Raw genomic sequence first — 22,564 nt, 5'->3', positions numbered from 1 at the left:
GGAGGGAAGGGTCGTTTGGCCTTAGCCAATTTACAGTGAAGACGTGGCTCGAGCACATGTAGCCACGTCCAAATCACGCTCTGGGATTCCCATAGTTACTTGTTTTTCTGTCATATCTCTTGCACCAATTAATGGGCTAGCCCAGTGGTTCCCAAACTTTTGCAGTTCGCGGCACTCTTAGAGTCTCCATAATTTTTTTAAGGCACCCCTCCAAAATAATTACCGAGCAGTCCTGTTTTAGAAGTAGTTGGGTCAAAAAATTGTAATAAGTATTTAGGTCAGGACAGAAATGCTTATTTAGTTGTATGCAATAATGCCCCCTCTGCATCCAGACACTCTGCCCTCTCTCATGCTGCCCCCTCTGCCCTCTGTCACGCTGTCCCCCCTCCTCTGCCCTCTGTCACGCTGTCCCCCTCCTCTGCCCTCTGTCACGCTGTCTCCCTCCTGTCACGATGTCCCCCTCCACTGCTCCTCTCACGCTGTCCTCCTCCTCTGCCCACTGTCCCCCTCCTCTGCCCTCTGTCACGCTGTCTCCCTCCTGTCACGCTGTCCCCGCTCCTCTGCCCCAGCTCCTCTGCCCTCTGTCCCAGCTCCTCTGCCCTCTGTCACAGCTCCTCTGCCATGCTGTCCCCCTCCTGTCACGCTGTCCCCCTCCTCTGTCCCCCTCCTGTCACTCTCCTCTGTCCCCCTCCTGTCACGCTGTCCCCCTCCTCTGCCCTCTCATGCTGCCCCAGCTCCTCTGCCCTCTGTCCCCCTCCTCTGCCCTCTGTCCCAGCTCCTCTGCCCTCTGTCACAGCTCCTCTGCCACGCTGTCCCTCTCCTCTGTCCCCCTCCTGTCACTCTCCTCTGTCCCCCTCCTGTCACGCTGTCTCTCTCCTCTGTCCCCCTCCTGTCACGCTGTCACTCTCCTCTGTCCCCTCCTGTCACGCTGTCACTCTGCTCTGCCCCCTCCTGTCACGCTGTCACTCTCCTCTGTCCCCTCCTGTCACGCTGTCACTCTGCTCTGTCCCCTCCTGTCACGCTGTCACTCTCCTCTGTCCCCTCCTGTCACGCTGTCACTCTTCTCTGTCCCCTCCTGTCACGCTGTCACTCTGCTCTGTCCTTTCCTGTCACGCTGTCACTCTGCTCTGTCCCCTCCTGTCACGCTGTCACTCTGCTCTGTCCCTCCTGTCACGCTGTCACTCTGCTCTGTCCCCTCCTGTCACGCTGTCACTCTGCTCTGTCCCCTCCTGTCACGCTGTCACTCTGCTCTGTCCCCTCCTGTCACGCTCCTCTGCACTCTCTCACTTTGACCCCTCTGCCGTGCGCCAGCTATAAAAAAAACAAACAGAAACACTTACCAATCTGCGCGGCGCAGGGACCCAGTATCCTCCTCTCTCACGCAGCAGCTGTCACTGATATGACAGCTGCGTGAGAGAGGAGGATGCTGGGTCCCGGCGTCACGCGGATTGGTAAGTGTTTCTGTTTGATTTTCTTATGGCTGGCCCGCAGCACCCCTGAGACAGCGCCGCGGCACCCCTGGGAGCCGCGGCACACAGTTTGGGAACCGCCGGGCTAGACTAAGTCCTGAGTCCTAGTAATGTCAGTATCGTGCTATAACGTGGGTCTGCAATCAGGAGCAACTGTAAAACTGTCTGTTATGTACACTAGACATTAAGTACTGCCTAATAAATGTTTTTCCAAGGGAAAAAAATACTATTTTTTAAAATTTCTATGTATAATCATAAATGACTATATTATATTGGCAGCTAACATTAAATAGTTAATATTTTTTTTGTGCTTTCCTTTGAGATTTTATATTCAACTTACATATTGTACATATCCTAAAGTGTCTGGTCTAGCAGAGTAGAGTAATCCTTCACCTGTAGTCAGCGCCACACGTATCTTCAGATCTGTTCCTTGTTGACTTCGGGGGGTAAATTTTTCAAGCTGTGGGTTTGATAAAGTGGAGATGCTGCCTACAACAACCAATCAGATTCTAGCTGTCATTTTGTAGACTGTACTAATAAATGTTAACTAGAATCTGATTGGTTGCTATAGCCAACATCTCCACCGTTTTAAAACCCGCAGCTTGATAATTTTACCCCTGGGCGTTAGCAGAGCCGATTTATGTGCGGTTTAAAACAAACGCACAATGCGCCCAGCATACGTGTCTTAATGACTCAGGCCTCACGTCTCTTGGTAAGGTATCCCGGTGAAGCCAAACAGAATAGGACACCAGGAGAGCATATAAGAATACAGTGCACACATTATGGACATATTGCTGCGTATTATAAACAACTGAACTGCAGCTTCACAGTCTTGCAAACACTCAGAAGGCAGGGAAACTAAAGGCTGGCATGGCCCAGAATTGAGGATAAAGCAATATGCAGGAGGAATCTCAGGTGGAATCACAGCATTTCCATGAATCTCAAGTTGTTGCTCTCTCTTTTCTATTAGGAACATCTTGAAAATGGAAATATTTGGACCATACAAATCTATTCAGGTGACATACAAAGTAAAACTGTATAGTAGAACATTTTCCATTAGGGTTTATGCTGTCAGGTACGTTACAGTTAAAATAGAACCCAGCTATTGTTTAGAGGCACAGTAATTACATACCAGCTCCAATCACTCGCTCAATGGTTATACAGGAAGCGTCTATTTCTTTAGCAAACTCATGTACTGCCTGGTTTGGGTCCTCATAGGTATGGGGGTCGATGTATGTCTTTATTCCTGGTAATTTAACTGTAGAGGAACAGAAAACTAACTTCTTATTAGTCGTTAAAGCGCTAGAAAAGTTATTTTCATTATATTGTTATATATAATAAATAGTAGCCACAACAATAAATCAGATGTAATCAGATAAAAGCACTTCAATATTTTCTTTCTTAGGTTTTATTTTAGACAAGTTTGACAAGTTTGTAAACTTCTATATAAAAGTATATCTGAAATAACCTATGGACTACACAACTTATGGTACTTACTGTGTCCGTTGTGAAAATGCATCTTTTCCTCCTCTGGATCCTGTTTAGCTTTGCTATAGCCACATCGCCTATAACAAGGATCAACATATTAATGTTTTCTATTATTATTTAACAAAAGACAGTGGCGTTCTAAAGAATAGTAAACCCTTATTTGTTGGATAATCAAAGAAAAGAAACAATACTTCTAAAAGATTGCCCAACAAGGATTATAACCCAGAGGTCTATTTATAAAAGGGCGACAAGCCACCGTAAACTACAGTTAATCTATTTATCAAGCATCACTGTGGTACATGTACCGCCTGAATATTCATACTGTTATCCCCATTTCAGGACAACGACAACATAAGAAAATCAATGAAAAAAATGAATAGACAATTCAATTCTCCAGATTCCTCCCACAATCCAAAAAACATACTGGTAGGTTAATTGGCTGTGATTAAATTGCCCTTAGTCTCTCTCGGTTTGTGTGTGTGTAAGTTAGGGGATTTAGATTGTAAGCTCCAATGGGGCAGGGACTGATGTGAATGAGTCCTCTGTACAGTGCTGCAGAATTAGTGGCGCTATATAAATAGATGATGATGACTGATACTGCGCATGCGCATGTCCCCTCAGACTGAAAAAGCAAAGTAGTTCTAGTGAAACGCTCTGGGCCAGTATTGGGATCGAGATTTTAACAATAAAGGATGACGATTGGTGATTTTCTATCACTGCGGTAAGTGTAACAGAAAGTCACTCTTATGCCGTATATCCATAAATACACCCCCTAGATTTTAACAAAGATACTTCTTCAAGGTCACAAAAGACTTACACTGTGATTAAAGCCAGAATCTCCAGCAGGTCTCTTAAAGTGAGTCCATATTCTTAACCACTGAGATATTCGTTCTCCTTATCCTAGCAACAAGAACCATGTATTTCTTGTAATGCATGACCCTTAGTCCTCTTAAAAAATATATATTTTCTTTTTTTTTTTAGTCGAAATTTCCAATGACATAAAACGTTTTTCTCATTGCTAAATGAGTTTGTAGGGTCTCTAAATGAGATTGAAAAGGTGATAAAGACATCATCATTTTGAATGTCTTTGGAGATCTATAAATGTATATAGTGGAATGTCACATTAACATATAAAATTAGATCATGAAAACCACCAAAGTGCCATAAAAACATGTCTCATGATAATATATAATATTATAATGTCGTTACAGGTTTTTATGTTGGCATTGCAATGGTTTGGCTTCACTAATAATGGACGGCAGAAAACATGTCCATGAAACATTATCTACCATACACATCCAGATGTACTAAACTTACTGATTAGATAAACAGGCAATAAATTTGTCACTTAGGGCATGATGTTGAATTAGGAGCAAAGCAAAAAAAAGGAGTAAATTTGCACCTTGGCAAAACCATATTGCATTGGAGGGGGAGGTAAATGTAAAATGAGGGGACAGATTTATAATAGGGAAATGTGCCCTACATGAACTTTAAATTTCCGTATAAGTATAAAGCTATCAATAAAGCTATCATTTATTTGCGTGCTATGTTAAAAAAGCAACCAGTATAACTATATACCTTGCATGCAAAAAAATAAATTAATTTGTAGCCCTTGCATTGTAACATAGTTTGTCCAGAAGCAAATCTACTCCTTTTTTTTCTGCTTTGCTCCTAACTGCACTCCTAATGTCTGGCATGTAGATGTTGGCTTGGTAAAATGCCCTGCATGCCCAGACCCGGGAGATACGTCCATGAACGCATCCAGGGGCGGATCTAGAGAAATGCTGTACCCGGGGCGATTTAGGGGGGGGGGGGCGATTTAGACCCCGCCCCTTTCTAACATCTTAGGCTGCCGACGGCTGCACACTATGTGCAGGTCCGTCCAGCAGTGACAGGCAGGGACAGTGTGCTGCCCGGCTGCTCTGATTGTGTTTTAAACACAGTCAGAGCAGCTGGGCAGCACACTGTCCCTGCCTGTCACGGCTGGACGGACCTGCACATAGTGTGCAGCCGTCGGCAGCAAGTGTCTGCTAGGGGGGGCGATCACCCCCCCCTGATCCGCCACTGAACGCAGCGCTGTCTATTCGAACGCAAAGAACACTTCTTGCAGCCTACAATTTCGGGAGTGAATGGGGCAGGGAAAGGAGTCAATATACAGTAGGGGCGTGCCAAACTCAAGCGCATGTAGTCACATCCGAATTAAGCTTTGAGCATCTCAAAGCTACTTCTTTCTCTGCCGTAAATTTTGCTCCAGCTACAGGGCTAGTTTAAGTCCTGAGAACTAGTGAAGACAGTTGTGATATGCATACTATAATATGTGTTTGTAATCAGGAGCAACTGTAAAAATGTATTTAATGTTCAGTAGACATTAAGAACATCCTAATAAAAAAAACAAATTCTCTTTTTCTTCTGTTTGAACATTAATGGCTTTATTAATAACAAGTTGCATTAATTAAATGTATATCTTTTTCTCTGTGTGTTTTTTGGTGAATTTATATTCCACATAGCTATAGGTTGTATCGTGCAGTGTCTTGTGCAGTAGATTACAGCAAACCTACACCTGCATTCAACAGCACACATGTTGAAATAAATGCCTGGATGAATTTGGGAGTGTGCAAGGCCAAAATACGCACATTTTATACCGAACGCAGGTTGAGCTCAAAATCCAGCATTCTCTAACAGGACTGGTTCCAGTTATTGTTTTGGTTTGAATGCCTCTTTAAACACATCATAGTAAAATATTTTCTGAGCCTGATTTTTTTCGCCATTTATTGGTTGACAATCTATATTGACACATGTGAATATGTATATATAGAACAAGAAGAAGCTATTTAAACTGAATTGTTAAGAAAAACAAATCCTACCCTTCCCATTGTCAAAAACTTACAAAGTATGTTTCCTTTTCTTGCAACGATTCAAACATGGACTCTGTAACTTATTGATAAAGTTCTACTGTTGATGAGCATATAGGACTGAGACACAGGGCTCTAATTGCAGTTTGTGTTGCCCAGGTGACAATAAAATAATAGCCCATATTTAAAGTTGACCTGTCATGCAGTTTTGAAAAATCTGGCACTGATAGAACACCTTGATTAAAAGCCAAAATTTATGTTGGTATGTTAGAATGGTGAATATAGAAGAAACTATAGAGCTGTAACATATGGTAAATATACCATAGTTTAACTTATGCTTTGTGTTTTCAGAGATGTGCGTAGACTCTTCATCATCATCATTTATTTATATAGCACCAGCAAATTCCGTAGCGTTTAAGTTTATGAAGATCCTGAATTCAATTGATACTTGCCCCTGGTCCCTATTCATCGTTCTTTCTAAGCCTAGGCTAGATTTGTTTTTCATGCTTGACAACCTTAGTTTACAATGTCCACTCTTACTTGCTGAATACATATATAGACAACTAAACATACAGAGAGAACTACAAACCCCAACATGACTTTGTATTAGCTTTGAAATGATGATCTTCAATAAATATTAACTTAAACCACATATAAAATTTAAAAAAACAGATGCAGAGAATAACATACAGAATGCTAAACATAGTAAGTAGTAGTATTATCCATTATAAAGAATCAATTTTAGTAACAAAAATGACAAATTATCCAGAATCTTTGATTGTCCCTAAGAACCAGGAACAGGTGACAACTTGTCAACAGCTTTAAAAGTGCCTCTATTTAGATAAGCACTTTCTGTAGCCCTACTGTATATCTGTAAATAATATCCTGTATTAGCAAACTTTCTGGGCATAATTGTAATTATGTTTATTATTTCCATCAATTTCTGTGGAACGAAACAAAATAAAAACTAAACCATCATTGTTGCAATATAGAGAACGAATTGTACTCCGGAGATACAGAAATTCATTTTCTAAATGTGAATATGTATTTCGATTGCAATCATTAATGCCTGTAATTTCCTGCAAGTCAGGACCTAGTAGTCACAATTTATGCAAATACGTTTCTATTTTGTCTTGTTCAACCCCAATTATCTAAATAATTACTGAAGACTTTCTGGAAAGACAAATTAACCATATACAGAGCACTTCAGGACAGCCAGCTTGACCCTCGCAATGGCGACACGGCATAGGACATGGTTAATAAATAATCCTATTAGTTTGGTAGAAAAACTGAGCGGCTATATTTTAATGGAACATTCAAACTTATTAAGAAAGTGATTAAAAAAAAAAGCAATATTGCAGGAAATTAAAAAGCCCGATAATGGATATTTGAATTGTGCAGAGGAAGATATGTTTAGTTTACTCTACATGACAGTTGTAAACAACACAATCTGCATTATGCGTTTGGGAAGTGTATTTATTATTGGTTTAAAATAAGAGACCGCCATACAAGTACAATTATTTTATTCAATAAAAGAAGAGACCGCATGTAGGAATATTATTGTGAAAATAATGCTTTTAAAGTGTTTTTAAAGTTTTTTAGAATAACAAAGGTACTGCCGTATTTTATAGACGCCTGGATGAAACGCTATTGATTGATATTTGGTTTTGACAATGGAGAGATTTTACTTATTAACTTCCCTTTTGGCCCACTCCTGTCTACAGATAATACTTAATCTGCCTCATTAAACTCCCATTCACATTAGTAAACAGAGAAAGAAGATTCTCTGGGTACAATACCATACAACCGTATGCTTCACTAAGTACTGTGAATTATATAGCACGGTGTGTATTTGCCAGTAACAATAATAATACTGGAAGTCATTATATTAGTATATTGACTTTTTATTAAAACCACTGTCTACTAACATTCCAAATAAATTGTCTTGCATACATTCCACCAATGCCACACCTTCATCTAATCAGTCACAACAAAATATGCATAAACACTTCCCCATGAAGAAAAATAAGATAACAGTAGTATGTTAGAACTCTTGCATCCACACATCTGGTTTTACAAATTCGCAGCCTCCCTGAGTGGCTGAAACAAAGTCTATTTCATCATTTTGAAGTAGAATTACTCCTGTATCTCCCCCTGAGATTTCATACATTATTAGTATTACTATTATTAGACATGTGAGCACCAGAACTCGATCATGGAGACAGTGGTAAAAGGTGCCAAAGTCTACTGAATCACATTTTCTTTTAACACACACACACACACACTCGACTCGTTTACCTAGAGAAGACATGGCACCAGAATGCAGTATGCGAAAAAGGCAATGTGGGTATTACATTGACACATACCACATACCCAAACATTGCTATAGACTAAGTACACCCCTTCATGGCATTGGTATTCCTTCATGGCAGTGGCCTCTGTCAGCAGGATAATGCACCGTGCCACACTGTAAAAATTGTTCAGGAATGGTTTGAGGAACATGACAAAGAGTTCAAGGTGTTGACTTGGCCTCTAAATTCAGCAGATCTCAATCTGATCGAGCATCTGTGTGATGCGCTTGAAAAACAAGTCAGAGCTATGGAGGCCCCACCTGGCAGCTTACAAAGGGCCTGCTGCTAACATCTTGGTGCCAGATACCACAGGACACCTTCAGAGGTCTTGTGGAGCCCATGCCTCAATGGGTCAGAGCTGTTTTAGTGGCACAAAGGGGGAGCTACACAATATTAGGCAGGTGGTTTTAATGTTGTAGCTGATTGGTATATATTTATACACATACTGTATGTATATATGTGTGTTTGAGCGCTTATGTACACAGTGTATATTGAATCACTCCTAGAACAGTGTATATGTCGCATTACTGTGTACAGTAAGTATGTGAGCACTGCTGCATACAGAGAGTATGCTTGAACTTTGCTGCGCACATTATGTGTGCAGTCACAGTTGGTCAGGATGTTGTGTAAGCTACCGGGCACAATGATGTAAGGGTATGGTTGAAGAGGATATTTACTATGTACAACACATTTTTTTAAACTCAAAGGTGGGCCGTCATAGTAAATTTCCCTGTTGGACTCAAGGTACCCCATTCCCCCACATAGAATACCAAGACACACATCCAAAAAGGTTGGGTTTAGTCCAGACTCCTAATCAATATGGCTGAATAAACTGTGTTCCAAAAAAAAACATACCTGCCCTGAAGTTTCATAGACTAAAAATCATATCTTTTATTTTTTTGCTGTAGCTTATCACCCTTCAACTTAAAAAAGGCAGATGTGTAAATATATATATATATAGTATATTTGTACATTTGCCCCTGTTGAGTGGTTTTGTAACACAAATGGCAAAAAAAGATTTTTGAGGATTTTTTTTACCACTCCAGTTCCCTTTAAAATGATTAACAACATAGGGCCTCATTTAGATATAGAAGTAAACCTACTTAAAAATGGGGCACATTTAGAGTTGGAATTGGGCTGCTTCCTAGCTTAACTCTTAATTACAGTGTAGAAATAAAACTGCCAGTATTTGTCTTACATGCAAAAGCAACCAGTATTTTCCCTGCATGGAGAAAAAAATGCATTTGCTTTACCACGTTGTTTGTCCAGATGGAAATTTGTACCAGTGATTTGAACTTGATGCTAGCTCTAAACAAGGCTCATAGTATGTCATCCTCATAATATGCCATTAGGCAACAGACTCAAGGGGCAGCAAAATTAAGGGATTTAAGTTAGAAAATTGCAATTTGATGCAAAAGTCTAAGGGGTATATTTAATAAACTGGGCTTGAAAAAGTGGGGATGTTGCCTATAGCAACCAATCAGATTGAAGCTATAATTTGTTTAGTGATCTCTACAAAATGACAGCTAGAATCTGATTGGTTGCTATAGGCAACATCTCCTCTTTTTCAAACCCGCAGTTTAGTAAATATACCCCTAAATGTGTGTATATATCAATATCTATATATTTATCTCTCTCTTTCTATAGAGATAGATAGATAGATAGATAGATAGATAGATAGATAGATAAAGTAGTTTAAAGTTTAGACCATAATAAATGAAGATTTACTACATATGATATTATGAGCTAAAACGTTTTAATTTAACCATAAATAGTAAATTATCCTTTTGTCAAAATTATCAGCAGCTGTCTGTATGTCCTTCTTTATTCTCTTAAATAATATAAATTTGTACAAGTAAGAGCCTTAATAGTGTAAGATAGAGTGTGAGAATGGTTGTATATTTATAAGTTAAATTGTCTGAGCAAATAGAATGAAAATATGTTATCTTATTTCAGCTGCAAAAGCACAACACCATTCCACATACCTTCCACTGAGAAGAAAACCAACAACTCCGGCCAGCAAAATAACCCCCACAGTGACCGACACAGCAATTATAGGAATCTGGCTCTGATCACCGGTCGCCGCAAATGCTGAGTAGATAGGCAGAAAATAGAGATTACAGCTTCATTTATAAGCAACACACAGGCAGCCTCAGTGGTCTATGTGACAGTAACTTTTACAAAACTGTTCCGATTAAAATTGCATCTATTGCAGTAATATTTTCCCACAGCACAACATCATGCTTCTGCAAATACAAATTCCAATAGAATTGAATATTTAAATATATATTTATTACACAACATATACTGTAAAATTCCAGGAAAAATAAGGGTCAACAAGGATCTGCGAAGCAAGGTCTTCCATGAACAGCATGCAATAATTAAGCACGTAACATCCCAGAATGCTCCCTCAACACTTGTACAATTAAATATTGCTTTATGATACATAAATTACCACTAATGTCTAACTCCATTATAGCATGTTCTTTACATGATAGGAGTTCTGTTTGTTGGGAAGCAAATTAAGCGTTGGGATCCTAAAAATCATGGTTACGTCAGGGTTGGATGAAGGCAACACAAGTTAGGCAACTGATTGATATAATGTATGGGTAGATTCCTCACCTTCACCTTCAGAATGCCTTTTTTGTTTGTTAGTGTATCCAAGTGATTTGTATGTATTTACACTAGATAGAGATTTATTTTGTTAAATATCCATTCATTCTATTTGGAGCACACAGACTACATAAGGCAAATGTTGCAAAAAGTAAATTTTTCCAATAAATATTAAAGGCTTTAGGCACAAAATCATAAATATGAAATATATACTGTTTGTGGGCACTAAATAGTAAAATAACAGTGCTCACCTTTGGACAACTGCTGTTTTCCTTGCTGTGCGGAAGCAAGGTACAGCGAGGTGTGAACTACAATTCTTAGGCCGACACCCTCTAAATATCATATGGACTATTCATCAAGTCAAGTACAGAGTGACCGGGGCCACAAATTGTATTTGTAACTGAACATCGCTGTGTAAGTTTCCACGTAGCAAAGTGCAGGGAAAAGACAAGTGTAGGACCTGCAGAAACCCTCTAACAATTATTTTTATGATACTGATCTGATCTAATCTCTTTATTTCTGTGTTTATTTTTTACTTATTTTTAACATTTAAAAAAATAATAATTTTGGGTTAGCATGGGTGCACACGATTATAAGTTTTCTCTGCCCTTATTTTGTAGAGAAGGTTCTGAGTTTCTCCACCATTGAGGGTATTGGTGCTTTATATACAGTGACCAAGATAGCTCAGCTTGCTAAAAGTACAGTTCATTAGTAATAGTGTCTAAGGCAGGCCAGTGGAACGGGTATTTTGTGGGGTGCATGTAATTCAAGTCTAAATTTTTATTTTATTTTAATGTGGCTGCTAACACTTTAACTTGTCCAAGATTATCTGAATAGTCACATCATAATTACTATTTTTTTATACCAATAAATTTCTTGATTTTACCCTAAGGGGAATTTCATGCAAATGAATGTGGCATATAACTGCAGAGCTTTAAACTTGTATTGTGTATCAGTATTTTTTAACCACTGTAAAGCAATCATAAACAAAAACATCAATATAGCAAAACAGATCATAAAGTGAGACCTCATGCTTCAAAAATCTGCTTTTCTCTAAATGTTCCAGTTTTCCCAACAGATTGACATTTATCCCCCACACCCATGGACTATACCAGAGGAGAAAGCAAGAGCAAACGTGTTAACTTATCCAATTGAGTGACATGAATGAGGCTTCTTCACTTAATGCATTGGGCCTGGGAGAGGAGATCTGGAGCCGTGTAAGAATGACAGTTCCCTGTTATGGTATTGATCTGCTGACTCTTTCCACTAACTATTACATGGACATGAGCTGACAGTAATTAAAATGACTTACACACTGGGCTGGTTTCAAACTCAAATCTGCGACTGAAGGCGCCGTACCCTGCGGCCGTGCGTGCTCTGATCTGGAATATGTAGGATGATGCAGGCTTCAATCCCTCTGCTGTGAGTTCCTTCTCTTTGGACTTGATGATTGTGTAGCTGGTTTCTTGGTCCTTCATTTGTGCAGAAAGATTAAACAAAAATATGGTGTCTATGAATACACTTAAAAATGCATAGAATAGAGTTGGCTGCATAGCTGGTTCAAAGTGTGTTAGTTACAAATGTATTAGAATTAATATATTATAATTCAGTGTTATACCAGAATTTAACAGGAAAAGGTAAAAAGGAGGAGAACACTCTATCTGATACCACTACTACAGGAGGACAAAATCCAACACTCCAGTGAGTCCTGTTACCTTCCAATTCTAGCACATGCCTTGGACACTCCTTACTGCTCTGCTAGCATTGGTGATAAGATCCCTTCTGATTTAATGAACCACTTGCAGACCTAGCGCTAGATTTACTAAGAATCGAGTTTGGGGGTTATATTAAACCGCCACACATCGAAAGCGATTTAGTGGTCCAAACCCGTCGGCGGTTTTGTTAAAACCGCCATCAAAACCCACAACCAAAAGACTGGTTTTTAAATACCTGCCTCTGATTGAGAAACTGAATGCTGTTTGAGCTAATTTGCCATTCACAACATAAAAGGAAGCATCAGTCATATATAAATTATTGAAGCAATCATTATCTATTTATTAAGGTGCAAAATTAATTTAGAATTTACTCATGAGGAATTTTTTATTTTTTTTTAAATTGTAGAGGGCAAAATTATTGAATTAGTATATTATTAAAGCACTATGTAATTCCAAATTGTGCAACAAATAAAAAATTATTAATAATATTTAGCGATTAATAATGGTGAATATTATTGTTTTGATTGCATAATTTGGCATTACATAGTGCCAGATAACTCTTGTATTTAATTATCTATATGTAAGTGCAAATGGAGAATTGTTTCTGCTCTTAGTTCGTTTGAGTTATTCCCTGCTCTTTGTCCCATTTGCCGTCCCCTCAATAAATGATCATTACCTTAGTATGAACGTCACCTCCAGCCTAATAGAGTTGGGGGTTCAGTTAGTGATAGAAGCTAACGAGCTACTAATCCAGCACTAATTTACAGCTGGACAAATTAAGTTGTGATGCAAGGCTTGCATTTTTTTGCATGTAGGGAAAATACTGCTGCTTTTGCATGTAGCACATGAATATAGCTTTATTTTTACACTGCAGTTTAGAATTTAGGACGCACCTCACCCTCTCTCAACTCTTAATCTGTGTGCACACTTTAAATTTGCTCCTCTCCATAAACGAGTTTTGCAAAAGTGCAAAATTGCACATTCTAGCTGAATTTGCTCCTAAAATTAAGTTTTTGAATGGTAAGTGATAAGTTGATGTGCACCTTTGTAGTGCTATACAATCAGTTAAGTGCTTTGTTTTTATTGCAGCAACAGCTTCTCATAGTGAAATAAAGGTTACTGACCTGTCCAAACCAGTATAAAAAATTCCTTTTTGTGCCGTATGCAAGCATTTTTACCATGTACAGAGCTAAAATGTCTATAGTTTTGCCCAACTTCTCCATGATGTCAGAGGCCGGCGCTCTGTGTGAGGCAGCCATGAAAGCATTAAAAACACTGGATATCACTTATTCGCCTGGGAATCAGGGGATCAGCTTCATAGGTTTTATCTGAGCCCTCTGCTCTCTTTTTTAACAATAAAACTAGATAATATAAAAGTGTAGCCCACTGTATGTGTGAGTGGTCTCTAACACTTTATATACATGGTTATATACAGGACTGTGTTTTTTCTAATGATGTCTGTCAACATGCAATCTTGTAAATGAAACAGCTTATTCTGTTTTTCCTGTACTCGCTATAAACATAACAGTTTATATCACTTCATTTTTACTAAAAATCTCTTATCACTTCATATAATTGCTTTTGCCTCTGGCACTGTACGGGATTCGGAAAGAAAAATGATAAACATACACGCTCTTAGCAAGTTGAATATTTTAAACATGCTTTCATATCCTGGGTTTTGTTTCCAACTTTATCAAAACAATCAATGATTTACAGCCAATTTATTACGTAAATTATTTACATACAAAATTATTTCCTGTACTGTCTGTATGGAAGACATATATATTTCACTGTCCTCACTGTATAAGAATGAATAAGAGTAACTGTATTATATTAAAAAAAAAGTTATTATAAATATTATTTCTATTTCATTTTAAGTCCATGACCTTTATTCAGATGAGCAAAGTCTGCCAATATCTCCAACCTGAACTTTTAATGTATTTTCCCAAGCTGACACGCCACATTAATCAAAACACACACAGAGGAAGTCATCCTGGTAATTTACTGCAGCCACAATCAATTAATAATCAATGTCCCTATGTAGCTGATGGCTTCCTAACCAGGAACGGTTAGTGAGAGCAAAGAACACAAACATAGGATTGTATATTACAAAGGGTCAGACCTTTTCAAAGTATTTGATCTCATATTCCAGGATGATACCATTGGGTCGCTCTGGTTCCAGCCAAGACACGGAAATGCTATTTTTGCCAATTTTTCCCTTCTTCACATGAGTGATGGGAGATGGAGCTGCAGGAACAACAAAAACAAAACAGGAATAATTTTATTTTCTTTGTCTATTTATCTTTAGTACATAGTATATGTGTTTGTATGGACATATGTATTCTACAGTATATAAATATATTTAGAAACTTTTTCTTTTTGCAACAAGAGGAACTTAAAGCCCTAGTCCTCTGTACGCAATGTGAGAGTCAGATAGCCAGATCATACATGTGCATATCCATGGAGACTGGCCTGGTGAAGTGGTACGATAAGCCTTACCGCTCCTGGCCAGTATCACTCAAATGCCCCTGTAATATTAATTTAATAAATTGCAGCGACCATTAATTTTTTTATCTCAGTGATAAGCGGTTATAGTGGTTATCGCTGTAAATTATTAAACAGGTGCCCAAAATATATGCAGTGAATGCCCCTTATGCCTAAATATAATAACTATACTTCTTAAAATGTATACATATACTTCTGTATGTGTCTATAGCACTTGCAAAATGTATGTACATGAATGTCATGGTTACCCTCAGGATGACAAAGCAATTACTACTTTTTTGACAGGAGCAGGAAAAAAAAAAATCTGCAACCTTTGCGAATGCTTAAACTGCTGGAGTACACCTAAAACTGGAATGTCCGCATGGGTATTTAAAGTGCATCCTACAAAACTATTCACAGCTTACCAACATGTGCTGCTGCCTGCAAATCTGCTCTGACACTGAATATAACACAGATAAAAAAAAAAGGAAACGGTATACCAAGAGTAAATGATAAAGCTGGTAACGTTACCCCTTTGAGCCTTCTTTAATAGAAGTGTTAAAGTGTAACAGTGCGATAAAGACCAATTAAGTATATCAAATCGATCCCTGAGGTATTCAGATGATAGTGTCTTTGTATCCGGAGAACATCTGCGTTACAATGCATTGCACTGAAGTAGAAAGGTAGAAGTATTTTTAAATTTACTTTCCCAAACAAAATGTAATTTAATCTCAGCATCCACACAAAGCCTGCAATCATTCCATCTTAAAAGTCTGCAACTGGATACTGCACAGTGTGATTTGAAAGGAAAGTGCAATTGCTCTGGAACCTGTTTTTAAAGGTCACTAATTCTGCAAGGGCGGCTTTTACAGAAAAGAAAAGAGTTGTACTGTACACAGACAAACCAATATTCTAACATTGTTTCAAAAGAACAAAACAACATCAATTGCATTTCTGAGAGATCATATGTTAAACCAAATCAAGCCATGTTATTAGTGTAACACTGGCAATTTGGAACACAAGTGTAGCCAAGGGTGGTATTATAATGAAGATTACTTATTGCAAAAATATTTTATCTCTGAATGCCCATTTGGTTAAAGAATATGCAATACACATAGATGGCCGTCACCTACCCTAGTATGCCTCAGTACTTACACCGGTTCTTGGTTACAGTCAGGTGATCTAATCTTAGGACAGGAAACATGCTGATTCTTTCTTGGCACTATCGAATGAATTCATACAGGGCCATCTTAACAACATTATGGGCCCCCGGGCAAAGCAGTACACCGGGGCCCCTATATATATAGATATATATATATATATACAAGTTAACCCGTGCATGATACTCATGCATTCTAGTCAAATCAAGCTACTTAAGGTGTTAAAAAGGTTCTTGTCATGCATTTGGGCCATAGCCCAGGCCTCCTCAAGGGAAGAGCGTTACTTCCCGACGTTAGCGCCCTTTTTTAACGTGGTTTTGTCCACATGTCACCACCTCATCATTCTTCTCCATCACCTCATCCTTCATTTTCATCGCCACATCTATCCAGATGTCTATCCAGACACAGGGATCTCTCTCACCACTCCCCACTGTCACCCCCGGCAACCACCAACCACTCCCAACTGTCACTTCTCCTTCAAGAAATATATATATATTTTTTTTTTAAATCTTTATAAACACTTTTAACAATTAACAAATTAAATTAACAAATTAAAAACATCTTAGTATACCAAATTTCAGCCCTTTCTGAATTTTTTTTTCCACACACACTAAGAATTTAGTAGGTCAGTGTATAACTCCGCCCAGCAGGTGGCGCTGCAGCTTGGTTTTATTTTTTCCACACACACACACAGACAGACTAACACATGCCACTAAGCATCTATATTATAGATAGATATAGATGTATAGAGATACAGATACAGATATATAGAGATAGAGATAGATAGATGTACTTGCTCAGTGACCCTTGAAGGTTTTTTTTGCAGGTTTTTCTTTTGCAGGATTATTTATTCTAATTAAGAGCCCTGCAGGCTCGGACTGGCCTGCAGGGCAGCAGGACTATCCACCGGTAGGCCCCGCCATGTTATAGCCACACCCCCTCCGTTGTTAGGGAGGAGCTAAGAAAACAGCTGACTCCCGACTTGCATACAATTCATCTATTGGACATATGCGAGAACAGGAAGGGACAGATGCGTTCCACAGTGGAACGCAGGCGCCAGTAACAAGCACGGGCCACGGGAAACATCCTCTGATTTCAGTACACTGGGTACCCGGCCACCATCTCTATATACATTGAAACTGTAAGTAAACAAAGTTAAATTTGAAAGCATTGCAGCAATAACCATGTGATATATGTGGACAGTGATCTGAATATTTTTATTTCACTAGCAGAGACTTAAAGAAATACCAATTCCCATCTACTGGACTTGTATGCTATGAACATTATTTTATTGAGATATCAGTGACTGTGTTATATCTGGATCAATGCAGCATTTATACCCACTGCCATTTGCCTCCCAGTAGCTAGACTAGTCCAGGTCTATATACCTAGGGCTGTCTGATTTTTTTATGTATGTTCAATTGATGCCATACCATATGTATGTATATAGAAATCAATGCCTCATAATATAAATACTGTGGTTTAATTGGAGTATTTTATTTGTCTATATTAATGTATTTTTATGTATTTTAACCAGGATTCAATAAATTGCAATAAAACTTAACATTAAATGTTATCCCACTAATTGAACCGAGCACTTTGCTCACAGCCTAATACAAGATATAGAAAAATACGAATTGTATTCAAGATAAAAGAATACAAATTTTATTATTAGTATTACACTTGGAATAATACATAAGTCAATGAGCGCTTAACTTTCAGTATATTATTGGTTCGTAGGGAGGGATAACCTGTGTTAATGCTGCTCTTGCAACAGTAGGGGTAGAGCGCAACTCCCCCCTCCCCCCTGTTTTTGCCAAACACTCCCGTTAAACACACTACCACACAGGTGCAGAGATCCGCGTCTGGGCTCTCTGAACCTGCGGGGTAGTGTGTTTTTCACTTTGAGCAGGGCAGATGAGAGTAGGCGTTCCGGATATCCAACCGCCCAGAGGAGCATGAGCAGGTTAGTAACTAAGTGCGCAGTCAGCCTGTCATTTTAAAAGAGAAGGATGAGCACACTGCATTCTTTATATACTACACTATGGTGCTAGCTGTCCTTCGTGGGCTGACCACTCTCCCTTTAGTGTCTGGTCTCGCCTCTACGATGGCTGGCCACACCCCCTCTGGTGGGCCCCTAGTGTTGCAGTCCCCCGGTGGGCCCTTCATGCCCCAGTCCGACACTGGAGCCCTGCCCATGGGCCCTCTTGCCCGTGGGGCCCCCGGGCACCTGCCCATCGTGCCCAATGGAAAAGATGGCCCTGAATGCATATTGTTTATCATGTGCACTATTTGTGCTACTTTGAAGCCTCTTGAGTAAAGATGGAGTGCAGTTGTTTGGGATAAATTGAGCTACCCCAGGGCCACATTTAATCCTGTCATACTAACCCTGCATACTCAGTAGAAAACTATTGCAAAATTAGGGGGCACTGTCTCTGTTTGCTTCATCTGTATACTATAACAAAATATATTGTGTGAATAAAGTCAGTGGATGCATTTGGTCCCAGTAATTATCTTGTACTATGTGGTGTTTACTATGGTTTTTGGTTAATTCAAAGAAACTGGCCTGCTGGATCAAGCATTAAAGGGCAAAAATGTTTCCACTAGAAAACTCTTGATTCTGTTGTACCAGACTTCGCCATGCCATAATTCCTAGAAGAAACTGCATAACATAATCCCTGAGACTGTGTTGCAACCCATTTGTCTTTGGGTACCATTTGACATAACAAATTTTAACTTCATGACAACCCAAATTTTAACTTCCCATATTTTGCTGAACTATAAAACAACTGCTGAATGACTCTGCTGAATTGGGATCAGGAACACAACCAGATATGCTGGTATCTTATAATTTTTTCTGGGAATCCAACACATTATTTATGGACAGATTCTTAAAAAACAAAAAACAAAATCCAAAATGTACATTTATGCTGATATATAACATAAATAAAAAAGATAAAAAAATAAGTACAACAAATGACAGTATACAAATGTAGGTAAAGCTATAATACATATTTTTTTAAGCATTGGTTGAACACATATGTTTTTTTGTTTCAATGTATTTTGCAAAGAACACTTGTCCAGTTTACATATTATTTACATGGACTTTTTGAGGGTGTGGAGGGGCATATTGGCCACATTGTAGTGCGAAGGAGCAAAAATAATTTTGAAACATAACTTTCCATGTTCCTTCACTTTCCCATACAGTCCTACCTTCAGAATGTTACTGTTTCTAGGCTGATTTGATTGTGTATGTTTAGTGTTTATCCTCTCAGATCTTTATTGGTTTCTTTACCACAATTAGCAAACGGAAATCTACAGTTTACATCTCAAACTGAGATTGTTTATTTAGAATTGCTATGTGACCTCCCTTCAAACAGTTCATTTTTGTGTAGTGTAGTCTGGTCCTGCAGCAATCTAAACTGTGTTTTTTATTTAAACTTGCTGCTTAGCAACTCTGTTTCTGAATTCTGGCTTTAAAGTATGAATATTCTCTGGAGTTAAAAAAATAGTTGCCTACTTTCCTGGAATGTCCAGGAGACTCACAAATTTCCGGGAGTCATCCAAGACTCCCGGGAGAGCAGGGCAACCTCCCGGTTCCCATTCACTGCAATAGTTAATTGGTGGGGGGTGGGACTTAGTGAAGCAATTTGCACTTCATAGTGACCCCGCCCCCTTCTGTAATTGGCCATAATATGTGATGCACGTCTAGGGGGCAGGGCCAAATGACACATTTGCCAGGCCCCGCCCCCAAATGCACAACCGCCCCCCGGACCTCCCAGGGAGGAATATCCCAAAGTTCGCAAGTATGGTTAAAATTGGCATTAAAGGTGAATGAATTTACAGTGGTCAATTGTCAAACTCGCTTTTTTCAGGTAACAAAACAAACATCACTTTCATTCTATGCCGTAATCACTTAGTCCAAAACATTTTGCTCCCAGCTTGTCCACTTGTTCACGCATGTATAATGACACTTGTTATTATGCACAATATGAAGTACATGCTTATGTATACACTTCACTTTTATATACATTTTTAAACTTCCACATCGATCACTGTGTGTGTGTGTATATATATATATATATATATATATATATATAACGCTGCTCCTCACCTTTCTAAATATACACAAAACACACAGGTAAAATTGGTAAAATGTTTGCAAACGACTCATTTGCTCGTTTGTGTACTTGACTATTCCTACTGACTACATTTTCCTCACTTCACTTCAAAATAAAGAGGGCTTTTTTTGTTTGGTTTATTTAGGTTTTTGTGGTGGCGGTTACCAATTATAACGACCTTTGCTATTCCAAACTGACTCGATTTTCTAGCCATTCATTTTATCTGTACTTAGTGTTAAATTTATAGGAATGCACAAATTAATTTAAGCGACAAAGTGTAACTGCGATGCCACCTAAAATGCAAATGACTGCTGTGGGAGTAACAGCACAGCAAGAAGCAGCAAAAAGACAAAGGGCGGAGCGCTATAAAGCACAACGACAAACTATGACTGGTGACTAAACAGAACGCGAATGTGATCGTGATCGCCATGCAAAGTTGACTGGTCAGCAAACAGCTAACAGGACAGAGGAAAGAGGACAATCTCATGTCAACGCCTACAAAGTCAGCGAACAAGATGCTCCGATATTCTTGATGTCAGTAACTTTGATGAAACAGATATTAATGCTCATAACTGTAGTCCCATGAACAGTATTTGTGAATTTTCCCACGCTAAGCATCAGGGCCGGACTGGGACTAAAAATCAGCCCTGGCATTTATAGTCCACAGGCCCACATCAGTTCCAGCAGGAAAGAAACCAAGGTGGGCCTGCGCAGCAGCACCGAAAAAGGCGTGACCACATTGTGTTGTGGGTGTGGCCAACATGGGGCAATGATACATTCATTAAAATAAAACATTACATTTATCACGCCACCCCCGAGGCACATTATGACACCCCCAGCCCACTGTACTTATCTATGCTTCTGGTGCTGCTGACATCCATCAGGGTGGGAACTTCCTGTAGAGTGAGCAGGGAAGCTCTTCGTCTCACAAGATTACCAAATCATGTGAGACTTAGAGCTCCTCGGCTTGCTCTGCAGGCTGTGTCCTATCCAGAGACTTGGAGCGGCTATCTGCTCCCTCCTGCTAACCAGAGCTAGATTAACGCTTGGGGGGCCTGGGGTATTTAAGACAGGGAGTCCATATTATGTAACATGGCTATCATTTTAGACAAATGTTATACAAATACACAGGCAATACTGTGTGCAGTACTGTGCAATACTGTTAGTTGCACACAGCTCTACCTTCACAAGCAGTACAGTGTGAAGCGGGACATACCTCCCAACTGTCCTTGTAGTCGGCCCAAATCTCACTAAACGAGACAGTCACCAAAATTCGGGACTTCCCCACCAGATTCATGACAGTTGCCAGACTGTCCTGCTCTCTCCTACCTGTCTTGTTAGTTTCACCACCTCTGGCTCTTGGTGAGTTTAGTTCAGTTGCTGCTTGTCTGGATACTGGAATGCTGGAGGCCCTATTTGGAAAAAAAATGGGTACATGCAATTTAGAAAACTCCAACCAGCCCTGGTGTTTAATCAATACAACCCATGTTTTATAATTAGGCCTCCCTCCAGCCCCAACATTAAAATACTAGTATTCACATTTAATATAAATAGCTGCTGCTACTGCTGCTGATAAATAAACCTATTTCCTTCCCTCCAAACAACCCCAGCAATAAATAAAATAGCATTTACGTTTAATAAATATACCTATGTCCCGCAACCATCACTGCCATTAAATAATTCATATTCACATTTTTTTTCACAAGCAGCCCCACTTTCAATTAATAGCCCCCAAACCACCCCATCATTAAATTAAAGGTCCAATCACCCTATCTTAAATTGCTAGGCCCTAATATAAAAGTAACCCACATCACCCCACAAATAAAATAGCACTAATTAAATAATTGCCCCCACCTAAAGTTCACCATTAAAATAATAGCCTACCTCCACATTATATTAACATTCTCCTCCTTCCCTCATGCCTGAGTACATGTCCCCAATTGATATTATGCCACACAGTATTACCCCAAAATCATATTTTACCACACAGTAGTGCCCCAAAAATCTATTTTACCCCACAGTAGTACCCCAAACTCATATTTTACCACACAATAGTGCCCCAAAATCATATTTTACCACACAGTAGTGCCCAAAAATCATATTTTACCACACAGTAGTCCCCCAAAATCATATTTTACCACACAGTAGTCCCCCAAAATCATATTTTACCACACAGTAGTGCCCCAAAATCATATTATGCCACAATAGTGACCCCAGTTGATATTATGCCACAATAGTGCCCCCAGTCCACCACCCCCCCTGCCTGTTATAAAATAGCACTAATTAAATAATTAGCCCCCACCTAAAGTTC

At 39.2% G+C, this 22,564-nt stretch overlaps 1 protein-coding gene across 3 annotated transcripts in view; it reads right to left on the bottom strand.

The window, feature by feature from the left end:
* The window catches only part of EPHA5 (EPH receptor A5), a 279,079-nt gene that overhangs the window by 23,951 nt on the left and 232,564 nt on the right, over window positions 1–22,564 (bottom strand). For 2 of the 3 annotated variants that reach the window (XM_075203676.1, XM_075203659.1), the window contains exons 6-10: window positions 14,611–14,735; window positions 12,086–12,245; window positions 10,146–10,251; window positions 2,967–3,034; window positions 2,602–2,745 (exon numbers count right to left, since the gene is read on the bottom strand). In XM_075203676.1, coding sequence (XP_075059777.1) covers window positions 2,602–2,745; window positions 2,967–3,034; window positions 10,146–10,251; window positions 12,086–12,245; window positions 14,611–14,735 — 603 coding nt within the window. The remainder of the gene's footprint in view (window positions 1–2,601; window positions 2,746–2,966; window positions 3,035–10,145; window positions 10,252–12,085; window positions 12,246–14,610; window positions 14,736–22,564) is intronic. The other variant, XM_075203669.1, reaches the window with a different exon arrangement.

Source organism: Mixophyes fleayi, chromosome 1, assembly GCF_038048845.1.
Source record: "Mixophyes fleayi isolate aMixFle1 chromosome 1, aMixFle1.hap1, whole genome shotgun sequence".
Classification (NCBI taxonomy): Eukaryota; Metazoa; Chordata; class Amphibia; order Anura; family Limnodynastidae; genus Mixophyes; species Mixophyes fleayi.
This window is presented reverse-complemented; position numbering and strand designations above follow the sequence as displayed.